General features: G+C 46.1%; 1 protein-coding gene across 1 annotated transcript in view; it reads left to right on the top strand.

The window, feature by feature from the left end:
- The window catches only part of dph6 (diphthamine biosynthesis 6), a 44,556-nt gene that overhangs the window by 10,932 nt on the left and 19,210 nt on the right, over positions 1-14,414 (top strand). The window contains 9 exon segments of the mRNA XM_057058125.1: positions 2,286-2,359; positions 2,847-2,965; positions 8,317-8,378; positions 8,615-8,709; positions 8,818-8,911; positions 10,654-10,804; positions 11,183-11,308; positions 12,534-12,663; positions 12,752-12,926. Coding sequence (XP_056914105.1) covers positions 2,286-2,359; positions 2,847-2,965; positions 8,317-8,378; positions 8,615-8,709; positions 8,818-8,911; positions 10,654-10,804; positions 11,183-11,308; positions 12,534-12,663; positions 12,752-12,926 — 1,026 coding nt within the window.

The following is a 14,414-nucleotide window of genomic DNA, read 5'->3' as shown; positions in this document are numbered from 1 at the left end:
ATTCCTGTTTTGTGCCAACACTAATGACCAAAGTAATGCCTCCCCGTGTCACAGCATAGATGACCTCTCCCTTTTTATTTTCATGCTCCTTTATAACCCATATTCCACTTTTAATGTAGTCCAAACATCATTTAGCCAGATGGTTCTCATAAAGATTTTTATCATTATTTATTTAATAAGCACCGTGTCATTACAGATATTCCAACTATAAACTGTTATGATACATTTTACATACAGTTTCTATTTTTATAACATCATGAAATACACATGAAGGGAGTTCTGCTGGAATCCATCAGTCTGGATTTGCACATACATATACAATTTTTTGTCAGTAATTCATCATGTTCCCACAGCAAATGAGAAAGTGTGTCAGAAATGTTCTAAATTACATTCAGAGCCGCGCTAGCCTTCCTCGCTGTCTCCTGGAGTTAGCATTAATAGCGACAAAAACATGGCCGCTTCCAAAAATAATCATTATTCATCACTGTTTGCCAAAAGGTCGGCTCACTAGAGGCCGCACGGCGCATTCGAAACAAGAAAACGCGGAGGGGGGAAATTGGTCTTGTGTTGTCATTAGTGGCGACTTTACCTGCATGATGTCATGTAACGAGAGCATGTGAAAAGAGAGGCGATTTAATTGCTGGCTGCCGACTCAAACCTCACAGGCTCCAGTGTCCGCGGGAAAAAATTCAGGGGAGGTAATGTCGAGAGACAGAAAGGCATCTCGTTTGCTGCTCCTCTGATGCTCTGTAACTCTGTCAGCCCGAGTCCATTCCCGGGAAAATGTAACGCTAACCCAGATTGGTGTTGATGTACTCCACTGTTCCAACATTTTTTTCCCTCTCTCTCTGTCTCTCCTCATCCCGCTCCTTACCTCCTATTACGCCTCTTTAGGAAGTGACAGTTGTATTTAGAGAAAAGGTTATCATTGCATTAGAACAGTGTCGGCCCTGAGGCTTACCTGGAATTACATGACACCGCCTGCAGCCTCCTTCGCTCTCTGCTACGCTGAAATGTTATCAGTCTTGCTTAATTACTGTCACTGGGTGGCGGAATTGCCTCTAATGTATATTCCAACGTCGGGTGCATTGGAGAGATATTAAAACCTGAGCGCTGAATCTCCAGTTTACATCCCGTGGTAAAGTTCATGTCGGAGAGGTCAATTCTAGCTGGATGTTTGTGTCTTTCTGTGTTTATCTTCAGCTTTACACCTCACATCCTCTTCCTCAGCATAGACAACACACGCAGACACACAGCACATTCTTTATCTGATTACCTCCACGCCTACATTGTATGTGTGTATGTGTGTATGTGTGTGTGTATGTGTGTGTGTGTGTGTGTGAGAGAGGCCCAATGTGGAGCAGCTTCAGGCCCCAGGCAGGGCATGGATTTCATTTAGGAAAGTATCAAAGGTTTACACGCTGTTCGCTTTAATCAGCATGTTTATCAGGCAGAGAAAAATTGCAGGAAGGGACCACGCGGGGGTGGGGGAGACGGGTTGGGGTGGGTTATCTTAAGGACCAGTAGCCAGGGAAATTGATAATGGCTACAAGGTAATTTACTGGAGACTGGCACATCCCTCTACCCTTGCCTCTTGTTCTAATTACAGCCCGTGTAATGTTCTAATGAATCTGCAGGTGTGTGTCTGCAGGGGAGCGGCAGGAAGCGAAGGGAAGGGTTGCATGTGTGTGTGTGTGTGCACATGCGTGCACATGGCCGTGTTTGTTTGTGCATGTCACCCTGTTTCTTCCATAAGAGGAGACCGTACTCATCTCAAGGCTGTGTCGGCGTCTCTGGAGCGCACAGTCGCCTGACAATTTCAGAAATATGAATGCGATATGAAAAGCAATTAGATTAGCCCTCAGTCATATTAAAGATACACGCCACTCACAGATACGGCGCTCCACTGATACTTCAGCTTGTCACCGCGGTTCCGTCTCCCAGCCGGGCGTGTTGAGGATGGAAGCTGTGGCCAGAAATGACCCCCCCACCCCCCTCCCTCTCGCACTCGGTTGCCGATCAAGACCAGGAAACCGCCTGCAGTTGTGTCCTCACTCTCGCACTCACGCGTACGCAGACCTCCAGGGATATGGGCCACATCATAAAGGCCTCGAGGGTCCAGAATGTAAACATCCCCACACAACTGTGTTCCAATGAGGAGAGAGCGCCGCCAGGATTTTGAACTCTTTATCTGTTTTAGTCTCATGTGTGCCATTGTACTTTTTCATACGGTGCGTTTTGTACTTGATGTGGTTGTGTTTCCTCCATATTTTCTATTTCCTCAGGAGAAGGAGGGTGTCGAGGCGGTGTCTGTGGGGGCCATCTTGTCTGATTACCAAAGGGTCCGTGTCGAAAACGTGTAAGTCAGACACATAAACACACTCTCAGCTTAAATGGCATCTACTCTGCGGCCTAGTACAAGCAAACGTGCGTCTTCTGTTTTTGTGTTTCCGTGTAGTGTGTTTTGTTTATGGCATTTTATGCAGATTCCCTTTGATTTGATTTTACTCAGAGCCTGACAGTTGTCATGCCTTTTGGTTAGAGCTGCACCACTCTCTGCGTCTTTGTTTGCTCCTTCCTTCCCTCCTCTCTCTTTGTTCTCATTTTCAACATCGGAACCCTCACTGCCTCACAAAAGCTCTGTTCTTATTCATAACCCGTGCCATCAGTCATCTTCACCTAACGCACGCAGGCTTCTCCTGTCCTATAGACTGTACATTCCTTAGTTCATCACTGCATGTATGCAAGTATGTATGTTATGCAGTGTCTCATCTTCCAGTGAAGCACGCTTCGGTTTCCTCAATATAATATTATCTTTCCATTTGACACTTTATGCTCATCCCCAGATGTTTACGGCTGGGCTTGCGGCCCCTTGCCTACCTGTGGCGCCGAGATCAGGAGTCTCTGCTCGCTGAGATGATATCCTCTAACCTACATGCTGTCCTCATCAAAGTTGCTGCCTTTGGTGAGCACTTCTTTTCTTTTCTTTTTTAACTTTGACATCATCAAAAGAGTCATTCCGACGCCCGTTTGTTCTTTTGTTAGCGTCTGTGCAGGTGCCATGTCGAAGGGAAAGAATTTGGATAAGTGAGCGATAGGAGGAGAAAGGAAGGTATAATCAGAGAGAGGGGGGGAGAGAGAGGAGCAGACTAATGCCCTAATCATCAATCTGCAGCTTAGCGGCGGTGTTGAGGCTTGTGCCAGTGGCAAACGCATTGATGCTGGGAACAATATGAAAAGATAAGACACGCAGAAGTAGGAGGTGTAAAGTGTGCAGGCTTGGCAGTTCAGGAATAATGACGGGTGATTGCCCTGCACATTTATGCAGCCTGTCAATAAGTGGCACATGTCGCCGCTCTCTTCTGCCTGTGCATAACTCGGAACCCTTGGTCCGTGAAGCGAAGATGAAAATCGCTCATTTACGTGTTTCAACTGCTTCGGCGCTGAGGGAAGGGGGTTAATGCCGTGTCACCTCCGCTCTACCTGTCTGTTTTGGAGCCCGGGGCCAGGAAGATCAGATTACCGCACAACAGGCGAAAGTAAAAAGAAGAAAAAGTTTTCTTTTTCTTCCCTCAGATGCACGATGTTACGGTTCCTCCCTGGATCTCCCTGACAGTGCAGCCTGATCCTTTTTCTGACAGATCCCCCGATGAATGATAATTACCGCTGCAACTGGTTCTTTTCACTGTTGCAGTGATAGATCATCACCGAGAAGTTGTTTACGCACTGTTAAAGTGCTTGTTGTCACCTTGGGTCGCAATCACTTAAAAAGGGGGTCCGTGGCTGACTGATGACCCTGAGTCCAGATATTTTGCATATCTGTCAGCGCTGCTCAAACAAGCCCCTGTGAACTGCTCTCCTGAATCCATTTATCTGCAGTTCTTTATTGGCCGGGCTCATTTATCATTTTAACGACGCGAAGATAAAGTACGTTTTGGCAATAAATATTGTAAATTGTCAGATGCTCATCAGATTAGCGATGATGTCAGAGGCCCAGTTTTTTTAATGCGAGCCGATAATTCTTTCAGTCAAATCCACATCTCTCTGTTACACATGTAACAAGATAAGATCGGAGCCTGACTGTGAAATTAATCAATGTGTTTACCATGAGCTGTCTTCAAAAGCAGCACCGTAAAGCCCTCTGTCACCTGTGTAACCTGACTCCAACCGCCAAGTTTTCATTTTATTGTCTACAAGCAAATTCCTGACATTTTTGAAGGATTGTAATTAAAAAGGAGAATCACCCTGGGTGCCTCTTTGAGTGCTTCTGTCCCAGTCCTGCATGTGTGTGTCTGTGCATGCACGTGTGTTTTGGGCTACAGGTAAAAAGAAAAGATCTTATCGGTCCTGACTCCTCACCTGTCTCCAGGCGGTGGTAATTAGAAAGGAGGGGATTGAATGCGGTGCTCGCGCCGGCGGCGTTTTAGGCCACACTCCCATAATTGCAGCTTTGGCGGGAGCAGGTCTGAGCAGCGAGGAGTGCTGTTAGGAGGGGATTGGGTGGCAGAGAGGCGAACCTGGTGGCCTTTGGTGTTGGTTTGTGTGTGTAAACAAGAGACTTAGGGAGTTTACCTGTGCAGACCTCAGGGATAATGAAAAAGAAGTCTCACGGGTCAGAGGTTGAGTGCGTCTAAATGGACAGCCTGAGCAGCTCATGATAGCTTGCCTTACTTCAGGACGGGTTTGGGTGGGCTCTTAATGGTGTGAAATCCATTCACCATTAATAGTCTTCCATTAGTCACTCAGAAAGACAGGTGGAAATTAGTAGAGGATGGATAAAGAAAAGAAAAGCTTTCTTTTTTAAAGAAGGATATATTCCTTGATGACAAATCCCCGTGGAGAAAAGACAGCTGTCCAAATGCAGGATGATCCTCTCAGCGAATTCTCTCCAAGCGTTCATTTGCGTGCTGAAGGAAGCCCGAAACCACAAAGGAGAAAGCGGATTTTGGTCTTTGAAGATGCCAAATTGAAGGTAGCGACGGAAGTTCAACGATCGGAGTCTGAGCCCGCGAATGTCACAAAATGTTCTAATTAGCGACAAAAGCGCTTCCCTCAGAGGGGAGACGCACGTTCTCCCCCTCCGCAAAGCCGCCTCCTTATAATATCATACATCCTCTGCTCTCTGCGGTAATTGGCTATTCCGAAAAGCTAGCATGAAATATTCATCTAATTAGTTAATTGATTGATTAGCGCAGGTGTGCAAGGGGGCACAGGTTCAGCGGCTAATTGGTCCTCAGCTCCAGAGATAATTGGCATGTGTGAAATCAAGGGACCCTTTTATCGCCGCGCGATCTTTTACCCTTCACACCGCCGTCACCTCTCTGCTAACGTTATCACAGATTTGCGTCGCCCTGATCAGCCCACCCATCTAAGAACAGTCAATTGAATACAAGATATTCTTAAATGAGAGTTCATATTCAGATGGTTTGGTCCAATATATGGTTAGGGCTCAACAGTGTATAGCATTTAATTATACCCTGCGCCGCTGGTTCGTCATTATTGCTGGACCGAGAAGGTTTTCCGAGAGTGTGGCCCAATTCCTGCTGCCTATTATGTTTCCGGATGCTGAGTTTTGGAATCTGAACTTTAATCTTACCATCCTTTGTATGGAGCAAACACTGTCCTCTTTTATATGCTCTCCCCGCGCCGCATTTTCTCTCCACAAAGATTAGGACACCTTTTCTTTTGGTGAGGATTGTTTAGATGGCTGTTGCAGCTCACCTATCAGGGAGGAGATGCTTAGTTCATCCATTTAAAAGCTAAATTGTCGTAAATCCAGTTTTATCTGTCTTTTCTCACTGAAGGCAGGGATTAGAGTCACGCCGTCCGCTCGTGTGGCAGACCTTAAGACAGCCGCAGACGCCTTTGATACCGCGTACGGCTCAGCTCAGCTCAGACTATCTAGAATCTCTGCGTTTTAATTTAGCATTAGGCTCGTTTTTTTCCTTTTTTTTCCCCCCTCCAAACTACACGCTGTTTCAACTGAATAGGTAACTTCCGGATGTTGCTCTGAATGAGTTAACACCTGTATGGGGAAAAAAAGGACCAATCAAATCAAGGAATAAGTGTGAAATTGGACCCTGGGAATTATGCAATTGACTTGTAGAAGTTCTTCTCCCCCTTTAGCTGTCCATCAGTGGGGGTGAGCCTGGATCTGCTTAAGGTTTCTTCCTGTTAAAATCTGGAATTTTCTGATCTTAGAGACAGTCTTGACTAAAACAAATGCTTTATAAATAAAGTAGAATTAAGCTGAGTACCATAGACGTAGATGAGACTCTGCTTATGGCGCATCGTGAATAAAATGTTATTAGATATTTGGCATTTTCTTTCTCATTTTTACTGTTAATTTGCATGTCTAATAAAGTTTTGCACCACTTTAGAGACACTTAGAGTTGACAACTTTTATTTTCTGTTCTCTTTCTCATTAGAAGTCTCCATTCTTTTAAAGTTCAGAGTATTTAATTGGAGTTTTACAGGATAACACAACATAAAAAGGCCTTTTAAATGAGAGCAGCTTCTATCAATCTCTCTTTAGAAGGCTCCTCTCTTTCCAAAGTGCGGTCCTGCCGTCTCTGGTGGCAGAATAATGGCAGCTTCTAGCAGGTGTATTTTGGTTTAATGTGGCATAATGAGGTTTGGTAATTGGGTTTAGGTCAAGTTGTTGAACAGGTTCAGAGACGACAGAGATGTGCAGATGATGTAAATGAGTCGTGTCTCTAATGGCTCGCTCAGACTTCCCTCTTCCTTCTTGGGACCTTGTTCCATCCAACCTCATTTCCAAATGGTCTCAGCAATCTTCGGAAACATCAATTAAGAAAACACTCATACAAGTGCTAAGTGGTCTTGCGAGGAATGCCTCCACACTGGTGCCATCTTTTTTTATCAATGTATCACTTGCTTCTGTCCTCTTAGATTTCCATCACCTTCTTCCCTCCTTGTAAATATCAAATCATGTATCATTTATTATTTAGGAGCAGGGAAGTTAATGAACACATTATAAAACATGGCGTCCCCTCAGCAATTTGGAGCCAATTATTAAAATTTGTTAAAAAGGCATGACTAATTAAAAGGAGAATTAAATGGGATTGCATTTTAATGCTTTCCCCCTTTCCTTATTACCTTTGTGCCAGGGTTAAGATGAGAGGATGCTGAGATTAGATATTCTCACACTAATTAAGAACACGGATCCCCTGGGCAGAGGATAAGGGCTTGTTCATTCGCTCCCTCCACCCTCTCTCCTCCCTTGTCGGAGGTCCTTCCATCTCTCCCCCAGCGTGCCTGACCGCCGGGGCCCTGGGAGAAGAGACACAGCTGCGATTAAGATGAACCCCGGATGGGACGCAGCGGTTCCTCCTCTACCATCCCTCTCGTCTTCATCCATTGCTCCCCACGGGGCCCGCGGATGACTCATTAACCTTTGAGGGTGTCAGGCCACAAGAGGGGAGAGATTCTCACATTGCGATTAACTTTGTTCCCTTAATTAAACACGTGGGTGTGTGGACGAGCACGACCATGTGACAGTATCAGAAAAGAAGACCTTTATTGGATTTTTCTGGAAATGATTCGGGGCCATCAGCATTTTTTTTTAATCCCTTCATTTCTCAGCTGTGTATCACTCCTTATATATCACCTGTAGCTTAATGATGGTTATGATGTGCAGGGAAAGGGAAATCAACCTTCTTATTTGACTCTTCTATTTTTGGGATCTACAAATGTATATGCCAAAGATTATTAAGTGTAGCTGTGTGGTTGCGTTTGTTTTCATCAGAGGAGCGACAGTTAGATTGTGTTTTAGGAGCATGGCACCAGTGGGTATACACAGCTCCTCTCCCGCCTACCACCCCCCACCCCCCCACCCCGCTCCCTATTTTCTCTTCCATGCCTGTGAGTCACTTCCATGCACCATTTCAGGGGAAGGAGGGGAGGGAAAAGGCAAATAAACAAGCTCTCTTTCCAGAGTTTATATTCTCGAAGGGAACTAGATGAGGAGGCAGCGGGCACTGGGGGAGGGGGGAGTGGGTGTTGGGAGGGGGTCCTGTGGCCAGCAATTGAAAACTGTTGCCCTTACCCGGAGAGATCTGTGTACACTACTTGCAAAGTCAAACAAATAGATCCAGGGTGCAGGTTTACATGTGCAGCTGCCTGTAACCCTCCCAGCCTGTCATCTTCAATCACGGAGCACTGTTGCTGATCAGTCTCTCTCTCTCTCTTTCTTTTCCTCTCTTTTTTCCTATCCCATCATACATTTGTCTGTGTGAAATGGCGTTTGTGTTTGCATGTGTGTGTTTGTGTCTACATTCCCCACGTGGATGGCAGGCCTGGATCCAGGAAAGCACTTGGGAAAACCTCTAGCTGAAATGGAGCCCTATCTGAAACAGGTCTCAGACTGGTAGATGTTCTGCCACACTTTTCATTCCTTAACTGGTATATATGGACACACACAACACACACCTGATGCGCGCCGCGCTATGGTTTTGTCAATGATAACACAATTCTCTAATGATCAGAGTCTTGGGTAATGGATGTCTTGTGTTATATCTTGTGAGTAGAATTGTCTTTCAAAGGTTTATTTGTTTAAAGGTAATTTAATACAGTGTTTTGTTTCACTGATTAGCTCTCCCAGAAGTACGGAGTTCACGTTTGTGGGGAGGGAGGTGAATATGAAACCTTCACCCTTGACTGCCCTCTCTTCAAAAAGAAGATAGTTATGTGAGTTCATGTAATGTAAACTTCCAAAGATGTGTCACAACAATTACTGTAAAGTCAACGTTTTTTTTTCTTATGTGTGCGCATGTGTGTGTGTGTGTGCACGGGCAGTGATGCGGCAGAGACGGTGATCCACTCGGCAGATGCCTTTGCTCCAGTTGGCTACCTGCGCTTCACTGAGATGCACACCGAGAGCAAAGATGGAGTAAGTCCACTTTTGTAAAGGAATCTGTCCTTTTGATTTCACCGCTGCTCAACTCTGAATCCCAGCTGGAAGTGGCTGCAGCAACGTTTGATTAAATATCACGCTAAAGGAGATACACACTCGGACAAAAGCTTTTAATTAGTGATGGTCCTGTAAAGAAGAACTGCAGGACAGAGTTTCAGCACAAATCCAGAGGGCCTCCATCCTTCATTTCTCTCAGTCTATCTTTACATCCCTCTCCTCTGGCCCCACATGGCCTACTTTGACGTCTGCAATATTCGCTGCAGCCTGAAACGAGGCCCAGCTTCATAAACATGTCCGTTCGCATTAAGACACTTTGCATTCAGGTAGAGCCGGCTAAGTGGACACAGACGGGGGGGTTGTGAGGAGACATTTGAAATTGGCCTTTGTTTTATGAGAAAGAGAGCTGAATTTGGCTTCGAATCATGTTACCGCACACAAACAGCCAAATGTAAGATTTGTCCCAAAACTGTGAAACCTTATTTTACATCTGCTTTTAATTACTTCAGTTCAAATGATCTTTTTAAAGTGACACCTCCTGGCTGATGAATTTCTGCCGACAGGAAGTGCTGTTCGCACTCCTGGATCACAATATAGTGTATCCCCGGGCTGAGCGTGTGTGCCTCTTTACTCATTACACAATAATGTGTATATTTGATGTTGTTTTCATCCTCGCAGCCCTGTGTTTGTGTGTCTCTTTCTGCATTCGGTGGGGGCTGGGACCGTTATGGATGGAAAACATACCCCCATCCCGCAACCTCTGTGACCCTGCAGTCTCACTCCCTACAGCTATATTTTTTTTTGTGCACTCCACACACTGCAGCTTCCTCCCCCATCACGCAGACAGACACACACGCACACGCTCCCACAGCCCCTGTAGCCCCCCCTAGGTTGCTGAGAGTAGAGCAGGGAGATCCAGGGCCTATGAGGCAGGCAGCGAGAGGAGGAGGGGGTGGGCAACCAGGGGAGAACCTGCCCCGGTTGAGCCTTCTGAAGCTCTTCTCGTCAGGGTGACAGATCCGCGGTGACACCAGCACTAGAGGAGACTGCACCAAGCTCAGGGGGTGGGGATGGACCACCATCATTTGCCCTCCGTTAATGCTAGTCAAGCTATTTTTCATGCTGGCTAGAAGAGAGGGGCTGAAGTATAATTAATTTGATTATCATATGGCCTAATGCAGTTGACAGCAGATGAGGGGGGGTGAGTGAGTGTCGGGCATGGCAAGGGAGGCTTGAGGAAATATGAAATATGTATTCAAATGTGCGACACCCCAGCAGGATTTGGCAGGTAATGTGTACGCCTTGGAGAATGGTAAAGACTTGTTATTTAAGGAAGTTTTCTTTTTTTAAAGAAGAAACTGAGGAGACAAAGTTTAAGTAAACAACATAAAACAGCTGAAAACACAAACACGTCTCAGCCATCCAGGCGTGAGTTTTGACTGACAGCCCGTGTGATTGAATCTACAGTATCAGAAGACACCACTTTCTGTCCGCCCGAACCGCGAATATGTTAGCATGTTGTTTCGTATTCATTCACCTTGAAGATATGTGTGCCTGAGCCCTTGTCATCAAAGAGTGACACGTGCACACACACAGCCCGCTAAGTGGGGTGCTCAGAAAATGCTGGCTAATTATACAACATTTTGTCTGTCTTTGAGAAAGGCTGTGCTCTCTTCGGTGGGCATTTGGCCTGATGTATTCCCTGTGGTGCTTTATTGCAGGGTGTGGTGGCGAGCGCTTTGCCCCATGGTAGTTGTCCTTGCCAGAGCGCCATTGACAAGATGACTGAGGAGGTGGAATATGCTGATCAAGCTGAAGACAACAAGCAAGAATTTACATCAAAATGTGACCTTAGTTGTCAGCCGGGCCACAGTGAGATTCATTTATGGTGAAACATGCACATGCAGACATGCATGCTTGACTGTGTATTTATGTGGGTGTCAGATGATATCTGTGAGCTGTGTGTGCTCTTTGAGTGTGTGTCATGCAGCCTGCACGGTGATGCTAATATTTTTGAGTGACTGTTTGACAAGAACTGTCATTGCAGCACATGCACGACAGTCTCTGCAGTCATTCCTCGCATGACATAAATCACATGTGCATTAATTACCTCTCAAATGCTCTGATGATAAAAAAGAATGCAAGCTATTTTAAATGTTTGATAAAGCCCTGTGTTGAGCCTTTAAGGAGCCAAATCCATAGTGGCCCATGCTAACCTTTGTTCTCTACATGTTTACATTCTTCCTTCAGGTCTTCTCCCGGCCTTCTCGCCCAGAAGCTCCAGAGGCTTTCAGTGGATTTCCGGTATCAGCGGCTTTCATAGTCAAGAGCCCGGGATTGAGGGCCAGGCGTTTGCAGCCTTTATGCAGCTGCAAAGTAAGAAAAAGTACTGAGGAACAGCAAGTGGGCTTTTGAAGATCTTCTAAGCTCATAAAAACACAGTGGTTTGTTAGAAAACTCTCTTAATGCCACTCTGAAATGAGGCGAGAGAGAGAGAGAAGATTAAACTAACCTTGAATCAGCTCCTTTTTTTCCAAGCCTATCTTGATTTGATCAAGAGGAGATGATAGAGGCTGATCGAAGCAGCTCGCATTCTGCAGATCTGATTGTACTCCCCTACAAAATCTTCCATATTCAGTAAAGAAAAGCCCCTTTTCTCCTATGGGTGTCTTTCATTCCTCCTTGTTGTGTTTGCTAAAGACATGAGGAGGTGCGGTAGAGCTGGAAGAGTTGTTCCTTATTCATAAGTGTGTCAGCTCAGCAGAAACCCCCCACGTGTCAAACCTCCGTCTGTTACAAGAACGATGCAGTGAGTCGGCCACCAAACGAGGACAGGCCCTTCAAATTAAACAAGTTTCTATCCAGACACACCCACAGACAGCACCGCCGCGTAGCTCGGGCTATCATTCCTGCCCTGCAGAAGTTTAAAAGCGTGCGCTTTTACAGTATCTCTGCATGTTGTTTCTCATTTTTGATGGAGAAAGAGGAGCTGAAGATGAAAAGCATATTTAATGTTTATCGCGGTGCTCAGCTGAAGAGCCTTGAGAGTGCTGAGACAATATTAAACAAGTTAATATTTAATGAAAAACCTTTTTTGTGCGAGGGTGAAGCAGTCTGAGGAAAGGCTGGCAAAGGGAAAAACAAACTTGAAGCCCTTTCAAACGATTGCAGGGCTGCAGAACGGCTTCCACTTCTAAAGCCGCGCCGCGCCGTGTCCGCGTGCGTTGTTCGGCCACGCTTTGTAGACGTGGACCAGAACAATCGCTGCTTTAGGGGAGTTTAAATACGTGTGACATTGAAACTGGAACTATAAGAGCACACGCTGATATGAGAAGCACACAAACCTGAGTCATAAATAATCATCCGAATGGAACCGGTTAGCACTCACAAACATTTGTTCGGGGATTTCCAGTCCTGCTTGGGCACGGACCTCCAAGCGTGCATGTGTGTAAACAGCAAATTTGGATTCTGTTTGGAGCGTATCGCTTCATGCAATTTTTAAAACTTTCTTACAAAATCTGGCCAAGATACCTCCGCTTAAATGTGTGCTTGGATTTGACTGATTTGCTTGTTGACCACATGATATATTGTCTGTGCACAGGCGAGTTGGATCACAGAGGCTGGAAACTGCAGGATATCATCCTGGTTCATCTCTACGTGAAGTCAATGGGAGATTTTGTTCCGCTCAATGCAGTCTATAAGAAACACTTCGGTGTGAACCCTCCAGCCAGGTAAAGGGAGTCACCTTCCAAACTCATTTTCGAACCCAATTTGTCCGTATTGTAGTAAGCATTGTGTCGCCATGGTTTGTGTCTGCAGGGTGTGTGTCCAGGCTCCTCTACCAGCAGGCCAGTTGCTCCAGATGGATTGTCTGCTCCAAGCCTGGACTGAACCTCCTGAGGAAGGCTGCTTCCATGAAAGGGGAGCCCTGCATGTGCAGAGCATGTCCCACTGGGCCCCTGCCAACATCGGGCCCTACAGCCAGGCCGTCAGGGTAAGAACGGCGACAAAGCGGCCAAAGTGGTCGAAAGCCTCAGCAGGTTCACAGTTTGAACTTGGTCTCCGTGACAATGCCCTGAACATTCTGCTAATGCTAATGCTAATGCTCAGCTTTTGATCACTTTCACTTCAGTGTTGTGTAAACGCCCTCTGTCATTGTTGCTCAGTGTGGCTTTAAGGCGATAAATTCTGGATTAATGGAGGCCTACAAAGGATCCATTTGAAGAATGATCGATCTCACCGCTGATTCTGGGAATATCTGGCTATGCTTGACTTTTACAAAGCAGTGGGCTTCGGTTCCAGCATCGGCCCGTCTGTTCTCTCTGTTTATGTATGGATGCATGCGTACGGATCGTTATGATGGCCGCTCTGTGTGATAGTTTGTTCTCATTGCTACTTTTGCATGTAAATATGTCTTTCTACTTTTGTGGGCAGTGGGGATGCATTTTTTGCATTTGTTTGTAAAGCTACAAATTGAACTTCTTTTATATTCTTTCAAACCCAGAAAGAATGTCGGATTCAAAGGCACAGCGGAGGAAGTGTGGGCTGCGGTTGCACGGCTGGCTTGGTGTTTTGTTTAACCATTGTGTATTATATGGGATTACACTTGTCAAGGTACTGTCAACAAGGATAGCGTCCATCTCCTCCACACTGTCCTTGATCCTGCAGCCAAATCCAGCTATGAGTGAGAACATGTGTGGATTAGCCGTCCGTTGCGAGCTCGACGGCATATCTCACCAGTGTGTCACCAAAAGCTCAGGGAGACTTGCGCCGTCTGGATTCCTGAGATGCAACCTACAGAGTCAGGTTTGCTTTTGACATGCCAGCAGTGTTTGATTTCCTCAATGGAGTCTCATTGAGACATGAAATTGAAGTCAGCTGCGAGCACACGCCGCTGCCCCCTTCTCGTCTCTCATCCCTCTAATGATCGCTCATATCCGAAGCAATTTGAGGCAAACAACGAGAGGCGTTTGCTGTCTTAGAGCGGCGCTGAGACAGTTCGTACAGCCTCGGCGCCACCCCCCCCCCCCCAGCACCACCACCCCATGCGCACGCGCGCGGCTGCTCTTCCTCCACGCTACACTGATTTCATTTGATCAAAAATGTATTAACAACTCTTCAGAACAACTAAATCTTTTTACATATTGGTACAATTACTGCCCCGCTGTGACGAGCGTACCGCGTCGCCCCCGCCTGCGCTGGCGGCGGCGGCGGCGGCTCTTTTTTAATGACGGCTCTCTTCGGGCAACTCTTGCCATGCGGCGAGGATGTGTCTACACAACTGTGACTTGCTTTCTGCGCGCAACACGAAGCTTCCCACTTTCAGTGCTGAGCAGAATTAGCGATTACAACAAAGGTTCTTGGGTGGCCTGAAACGATGAAAGGATGACGCAGTGATTTTAATTAGAGGAGACTGTCAGCACTTCTGAGCAGCAGAGATGATTTTCTCAGGGATAATTTCATTAAGCAAATGGATGACAAA

Source organism: Takifugu flavidus, chromosome 16, assembly GCF_003711565.1.
Source record: "Takifugu flavidus isolate HTHZ2018 chromosome 16, ASM371156v2, whole genome shotgun sequence".
NCBI lineage: Eukaryota > Metazoa > Chordata > Actinopteri > Tetraodontiformes > Tetraodontidae > Takifugu > Takifugu flavidus.
Note: the sequence above shows the minus strand (reverse complement) of the source record. Positions and strands in the feature narration are given on the sequence as shown.